At 59.3% G+C, this 7,440-nt stretch overlaps 1 protein-coding gene across 4 annotated transcripts in view; it reads left to right on the top strand.

The window, feature by feature from the left end:
• PTPRU (protein tyrosine phosphatase receptor type U) overlaps positions 1-6,863 on the top strand; it is an 81,408-nt gene extending 74,545 nt beyond the window's left edge. For all 4 annotated transcript variants that reach the window (XM_042951135.1, XM_042951136.1, XM_042951137.1 and 1 more), the window contains 6 exons: positions 392-565; positions 1,415-1,555; positions 3,604-3,729; positions 3,863-4,020; positions 5,244-5,379; positions 5,644-6,863. In XM_042951135.1, coding sequence (XP_042807069.1) covers positions 392-565; positions 1,415-1,555; positions 3,604-3,729; positions 3,863-4,020; positions 5,244-5,379; positions 5,644-5,706 — 798 coding nt within the window. In that variant the 3' untranslated portion in view covers positions 5,707-6,863. The remainder of the gene's footprint in view (positions 1-391; positions 566-1,414; positions 1,556-3,603; positions 3,730-3,862; positions 4,021-5,243; positions 5,380-5,643) is intronic.
• Positions 6,864-7,440: the final 577 nt, after the last annotated feature.

A 7,440-nucleotide genomic window follows, 5' to 3' on the forward strand; every position in this document is an offset into this window, starting at 1 on the left:
TCTGGAGCCTTGCATGTGCCTGGTGCCGTGCTTGGTCCTTGGCGTCCTCTCTTTATCTTTCCGATAGCCCCTCGCGGCAGGCCTATTATTATCCCACTTTACGGCTGAGAAAAGCAGTGCTGAGAAGTAGGACAGCTTGTCTAAGGTGATGCAGGGAGCAAGGAGGCAGACTCGAGTCTCCGGAGCGCTGTTCAGAGCCTGCGCGGTCCGGAGGCTGGGAGCTTGGGGTCCCTGCCCTCTCTCCCTTCTGTCCGGACCTCAGGTCTCCAGCCATAAAATGGGGTTAGTAGCCCAGCTCAGTGTCCTTCGGCGGGAGCTGTGAGGAGGCCCAGCAAACACTGGATGTCTATACTCACCCACGCCCACCCTGTTGCTCCTTCCACTCCTTTAGACGCTGAACTCGGTCACACCACCCCTGGACGTGGAAGAGTGCAGCATCGCCTTGCTGCCCCGGAACCGAGACAAGAACCGCAGCATGGATGTCCTGCCGCCCGACCGCTGCCTGCCCTTCCTCATCTCCACCGACGGGGACCCTAACAACTACATCAACGCGGCCCTGACTGACGTGAGGGCTTGGGGGGGTGGGGTGGGCTCTGGGATTCCCGCACTGGGAAGTATCTGGGAAGGTTTGGGAGCCAAGGGGGAAGGGCCGAGGGCTCTGGTCGGGATGAGGTCAGGACAGGGAGTGGCGTCAGTGCCTGTGACTGGTCTGGGGCCCTGAGCTGGGGTCTCAGACCCTTCACCCATGGAGTCAGAAGGGACGTAGAGATTTATTTATTCAAAAATATTTATTGAACTCCTACCACGTGCTGGGCAAAGACCATACCCCTAAATCTCTGCTTTCCTGAAACTTGTATTTGGGTGATGGGTTGGGACAGCCAGTAAGCGAATATACACTGGTAATTCCTATAAAAAGCAACCAGGCAGAAGAAATATGTAGTGTGGGCTTTGGAGTGTGTGTATATGGCGATTTTTGATGAGGTGGTAAGGAGGGCCTCTTTGCGGAGGTGACCGTTAAGCAAAGAGCGCAAAGAAGGGAGGGAGAGAACCATTCCAACTATTTGGAAATTTGTTCTAGGCAACAGGAATAGCACATACCTAGGCCCTGAGGCAGGGAGCAAGCTTGGCCAGCCTCTAACTACCATGCCCAAGTTCCCATTGCCACAAATGTGAGAACCTTTTGTGGTTAGTTCCAAGGGCCGTGGGCTTGGGCACCAGAGGCCTGGGGGCTCACCCTATGAACTCAGGCCTCAGTGTGCCGGCCAGCCTCTAAAATGGGCCACTGGAGGCAGCCTGGCCCCGAGGGGAGGGCTGTTCAGCCCAGGGTGGGCAGAGTGGGAGGACAGCCGGTGGGGGTGCTCAGGCCCTGTCAGGGGTGGCGAGCAGGCCCCGCTGAGTCCCGGTTTCCCTGCAGAGCTACACACGGAGCGCAGCCTTCATCGTGACCTTGCATCCGCTACAGAGCACCACGCCTGACTTCTGGCGGCTGGTCTACGATTACGGGTGCACCTCCATTGTCATGCTCAACCAGCTGCACCAGTCCAACACTGCCTGGGTGAGGCCTCTGCTGCCCAGGACCTCGATGTGCTCAAGGGCGTGTCCCCAAAGCCCAGGGTCGGATCCCAGATGTACCACCTATTTGTTGAGTGACCTCAGATGGGTCTTGCTCCCTCCCAGAGCCTTGGTTTCCTCTTCTGTAGAGTGAGGCTTTCGGATGGGAGGGAAATAGCTGCTTTTTATTGAGTACCTGCTGTATGCCAGGGACTCTGCTTCGTACTTACGGGTTTCAGGTGAGAAGATCAAGACCTAGAGAGGTGAAGTGACTTCTCCAAGGTCGCAGAGCTGTGCCCCTACCCCAGGCTGCCTTCTTCCGGAGCCTGTGGAACTAACTGCCCGTGGTGGGGGCCTTTAAGGCAGAGTAAAATTCCAGCCTCCTTACTTTTTGACTGTTTGATCTAGGGTAAGTTCATTGGCTCTTTGAGCCCCAGTTTCTTTTCTGCCTGGCACACAGTAGGTGCTACGTACATGGCAGGGATAGAGATGATGCAGTTGCTGCTGAGGTTGGTCCAGACACCGGCCCGGTGGCCTCAGCCTGGGGGCTGCCCCAGTTTCCTTTTGGGGCTTCCAAGGCTGGCTGGCACTTCCAGGAAGTGCAGATGTTCAGCCTGCCAGCCACGCCTGGCCCTGTCCCCTCCATCCCTGGGCCTCTCTTCATCTCCCTGTCCTAGGTGGCCAGGAGGATTCCTGTAAAATGAGCATGACGGTCTCTTGAAGGCTGAGAAGCCTTGCCAACTGGGCTCTTTTTGAGTTGGGCACTTGGTATAAATGACCTAGGACTTCTGGGTGGTGGGTTCTTGCCCCGGGGCAGGGGTCTGGAGGGAATCTGGTGTGAGAAGAATCTGCCCTTGCTGAGGTGGAGGGGAAGGACCCGGAGGGAGGCTCACACAGACGTCACTGAGTGTTCACCATTTGCTCATGCATTCAGCCACCTTTTCCCACTGGCAGGCCCTGCAGCAGGCAGTAGGGAAATAGAAGAACACACAGCCCCCCCCCAGATCTCATGGTCCCGTGGGGAGCGGGGCACAAAAACCAACAGTGACAGCACAGAGGGAAGGGGCTGCCGTGGAGCTGGTCCTGGGACGTGGAGAAGCCTGGGGGGATCCTGTATCAGGGAAGGCTTCTGGAGGAGGTGATATCTGAGCTGAGACGTGTAGGAAGGGTAGAGTTAACTAGGTGAAGACAGGGCCTGGGGAGTGATCCATGGAGAAGGGGGAGCACCATGTGTAAGGGCCTGTACGCAAGGAGTGGCCAGGACCCTGGGCGAGGAGAGGAAGCTAGGGTCCTCTCTTTGTGGGTGTGGTCAGAGAGGGAAGCAGGCGGAGCCGGGAGTCCTCTGGGAGGAGCTTGAGGACTGTTTCACAAACCGGGAAATGGGGGCCCAGGGGAAGGAAGAGCCTTGCCTGGGCTCTAGGCAGAGCTGAGCCTCGAAGCTGGGGCTCTGGACCTGCTGGCCCGGAGGACCTGTGTCTGTATGTGTGTAGGGGGCAGGGGATACACCTCCTTCACCCCTCTGCTGTCTCCAGTCTAGCCTGGAGAGGAGGGGGCATTTAGGGCCCTGAGGCTATGGTGGGGCCCTAGGGAAGGAGTGGGGGTCCTGAGCTGTGTTGCAACCCCAGGGACACCCCAGCTCTGTGAGCTGATGCTGGGGAGCGAGGCAGCAAGAGAGACGGCTGGGGGCAGGGGTGATGGGGTGGGTGGGGTGACCCGAGGGCTGGCCCTAGAAGGAGGCAGCCTCACGTGGGGATGTGTATGTGCGAGCGTGTTAGGTATAGCTGTGTAGCTGCACAGCAGGGATTGTTAGTGCCCACCTAGGAAGGGTTTGTCTCTGTGCAGAAGGCATTGGGGCCGGTGTGCACTGTGCTCCGATGGGTGAGTGGCGGGGACGGTGGGCGGGGGAGGACTTTGCAGGGGAGTTGGGAGCGAGTGAGTGGGTCAGGGTGTGCGGGAGCCCCAGGGCAAGTGTGGAGGTCTGGGCTGGGTATGAGCGGCGGCGGCCGCCCTGGCCCCCTCTGCTCAGCCCTCCCTGTCCGTCCACGCTCTTAGCCTTGCCTGCAGTACTGGCCGGAGCCCGGCCGACAGCAGTATGGCCTCATGGAGGTGGAGTTCGTGTCGGGCTCAGTGGATGAAGACTTGGTGGCCCGTGTCTTCCGGGTGCAGAACATGTCTCGGGTGAGTGAGCCGGGAGCCCTGCGGCGAGGACCCGAGGGGTCGCCAGGGCAGCCTCGTCAGACCCTCGTGAGGTCACCACAGGGTCTCGTGACCCCTGTGCTCACACCCCCTGCTTGGCCGCCCGTGCCCCCAGCTGCAGGAAGGGCACCTGCTGGTGCGACACTTCCAGTTCCTGCGCTGGTCTGCCTACCGGGACACGCCTGACTCCAAGAAGGCCTTCCTGCACCTGCTGGCCGAGGTGGACAAGTGGCAGGCAGAGCGTGGGGACGGGCGCACGGTCGTGCACTGCCTGTGAGTGCGGGCCCTGCTGCGGGGTGGGAGGAGGGGTGGGGGCCTGAGGCCCGGTCTGAGAGAGGGCCTCACGGCTGGCACGAAACCCCCCCCCGCCGGGCGGGGGAGCGGGGCGGGGTGGGGGGGGGGGAGACCAGACGGCTGTGGCCTGCACTCTGCGTGGCCGTGCGAGGATGGCCCTGTCTTCCCTGGAAGACTCCGCTCGGTTTCCAGGGTGTAGACTCTCCGTGTGATGCGTGACTTTGCCAGTTTAATTAGAGTCCTGTCAGAATTGTTCACTGCGTGAGACAGTAGCACCCTCGAAGCCAAAGAATTTCCAGTCTTTGTCCGCGCATGCACACGTGCAACTTTTTCATTCATTCCTTCACATGCCCCCATTCATAAATTCTCGTACGCGTGTCTGGGTACGCTCACTCCTTTGACCGCCACTCCCTCCTGCTTTTAGCTTTTTTACCCTTTTAGGGCCAGTCTAGGCATACTAGATAGGGATAGGGAGCCGAGTCAGGCAGGGCCGGTCCTCGGGGAGGTTCTAGTGGGAGAGACCCCTTGAGATGGTGGCTGAGGGCCTAGTTTATCCCCCATCTCCCAAGGGGAGCCCTACACCCCGAGGTCACAGGGGGCAGAGGAGGGAGAGCACAGGGGATAGGAAGTGTCTCTCTTAGCCTTGGAGTGTGGCTGTGTACGTGTGTGTGTGTGTGTGTGTGTGTGTGTTTTCACCTCGCGTCTGTGTTGCTGGGGGTGACTGGTGTTCTCGGTGTTCATTTTCCATCCTGCTCTCCGGGTTTTGCTTGTCGCTCTGCGGCCGTCCTCTGTCGCTGTCTTTGTCTCGGTGGATTTCTCCTGGAGCGTGTCTAGCCTCCTTTCCCTCAGAATCTGCTGTCTTCCTCCAGGAGGCTGTCTCCTTAACTGCCCACGGGATTTGGATGCCAGTTTTAGCCTCTGACTTCGCCCCTCTGAGCTCCCAGACCCCTACTTCCTGGGTTCCCTAAGCCCCGCCCCTTACCTTTGGGCTCCCTGGCTCCTCCCTCCTGGGCTCCACCCCTCACCTCGGGGTTCCCTGGGCCCTCCCTCCTGGGTTCCCTGGCTCCACCGGTCACCTCTGGGCTCCCAGGCCCTGACCCTCCTCCCTTTTGGTTCCCCGGTTCTGCCAGTCGCTTGGTTTTCCAGCCTCAGGACTCCCTCTCTTAAGCCCCACTCCCAAACCTTTCGTGTGTCTCATTTAGGAACGGGGGTGGCCGCAGTGGCACCTTCTGCGCCTGCGCCACAGTCCTGGAGATGATCCGCTGCCACAACCTGGTGGACGTTTTCTTTGCTGCCAAAACGCTTAGGAACTACAAGCCCAATATGGTGGAAACCCTGGTGAGAGGCCGTGTCTCCCTGCCCAACTGCTTCCAACTTCCCGGTCCATGCCAAGCTAGGTCCCTCTGTACCCACTGCCCTCTGTGTGGTTCCCGTGATGGGGCTGTGGGTCCTGATGGTGGTGCCAAAACAGGGATCCACGTTTGCCCCCCTCTCCCCCGCCAGATGGACCAGGGCCCGTGCTCGCCCTCTTGTCTCCCACTCCCCCCTTCCCCAGTACCAAAGAGGGACCAGGCTCATGATTCCTTCTCTCCCTCTCCCCAGGATCAGTACCACTTTTGCTATGATGTGGCCCTGGAGTACCTGGAGGGGCTGGAGTCAAGATAGCGGGGCCCCTGGCCTGGGGCACCCACTGTGCACTCAGAGCCAGGCCCAGCACTGATGAGGAAGACCTGGACCCCTAACTCTGCGCCGCTACAGCTCCCCCGGGGGACGGCACTAGAGTGGGCGCCGGGCCATCTCGGTGCCCCTTCCACGGTGCCCGGGGCCTCTCACCATGTCCGATGGGCAGGCTGGGGGCCAAGGAGAGGCTTAGCGAGACTGCAGCCCGGCCTACCTCCATAGGTTCCTGCAGGTCTGCGCCGTGTATCTGGCACTGCCTGGTAGAGTGACAGGCGCTCGGAATTGCCAGCTCGGGAGGACCCAGGCCCAAGCCCCTCGACTCCAGGCTCAAGCCCCTCGACTCTGTCCCAGCCCTTGGCAGAGATGACTAAGGCCCTGTGGGGCCTGTGCGCGGCCAAAGTTTCCACCCGGCGTGGCTTCCTCTGGATATGGATGGAGAGTTCACTGGGGCTTGGCATCTGGACTCCCATCTGGCCTGGCCCCTGAGGGTCCTGGGTAGACTGGGCACATCAGACTGGTCCTCTCTGGAGGGGACAATAGCCCCCTCCTCCACCCTGCTGCCCCCCTACAGCCCCGGGGCTGTTTTGCTCATGATCCCTCCCACTATTACTTCTTTGACGTGTGCTCTGAGCTTCCTCGAACGGAGATCTCTGCCCATCCTTACCCTGTTCTCTGTGGGGCCCCTTCCCTGCCTGATCCAATGTCTGCAGAATGAAGGCACCTCAGCCCTTCTTCCTGTAACTTTCAAGCCTCACTGGTGGGAACTCCTCAGCCTAGGCCGTGATAATCTGCAAGGTTGAACGACAGCCCTTGGGGTTGAGGTCTCTGTGGCTCCTGGTGAGGCTTCCCACTGGGGATGGGTCACTGCTAGATCAGGGGTGCTTGCAGCGTCTACGGTTCAGAGGAAGAAGGTGTATTTTGGGATGAAGGAGCGATTCTTTCTTGTTAATTTCATTATTTTTTGATGGGTGGGTGGGAAAAATCTCTTTAAAATGGGGCAGGCCACACCCCCATTCCGTGCCTCAATTTCCCCATCTGTAAACTGTAGATATGACTACTGACCTACCTCGCAGGGGGCTGTGGGGAGGCATAAGCTGATGTTTGTAAAGCGCTTTGTAAATAAATGTGCTCTCTGAATGCCACAGAGGAGCCTTGTGTGTGTCTGGCCACCCTGAGTGGGGCCTGCTCGCCTGCCCCCAGCCTCCTAGTACAGTGGGAGGGCTCTGGGCTGGGAGGCAGAAGCTTGGGTCCGGTCAGGCCCTGATTTTTCCATTCATCAAATGGTGGGGGTGTGGACCAGAGCATCGCTCAGGGGTCTTCTACTTGTAGGGACAGGTTCCAGAGAACTCTTGACTATTGCTTCAGGCCTCTGAAGCAGCTCCTTAGGCAGTGGGCTTTATCCCAAGACCCCTGAGGGCCACAGAGCTGCCTCTCACCTCTGGGGGCTGGATCTGGGGTTGAGCTCTTTTGAAGACATCATGGGAAGCTCAGGCTTTGGTATCAGGTGGATGGGCTTCACCAGCTGCAAGACCCTGGCTAAGTCAGCTGCCCTCCCTGGGCCTTGGTTCCCATCTGTAAAATGGGAGTGATGCCGATAAGATCGGAAGTCATGATTAAGTGCCTTGGTTGGTGCCATGGGTGCTGAAAGGGCTCTGATTACAAACACACAAGAGGGGCAGATGCACCCTGCTTAATGGTGATCATCCCAGGCATTCCCAG

This window comes from Panthera leo, chromosome C1 (assembly GCF_018350215.1).
Source record: "Panthera leo isolate Ple1 chromosome C1, P.leo_Ple1_pat1.1, whole genome shotgun sequence".
Classification (NCBI taxonomy): domain Eukaryota; kingdom Metazoa; phylum Chordata; class Mammalia; order Carnivora; family Felidae; genus Panthera; species Panthera leo.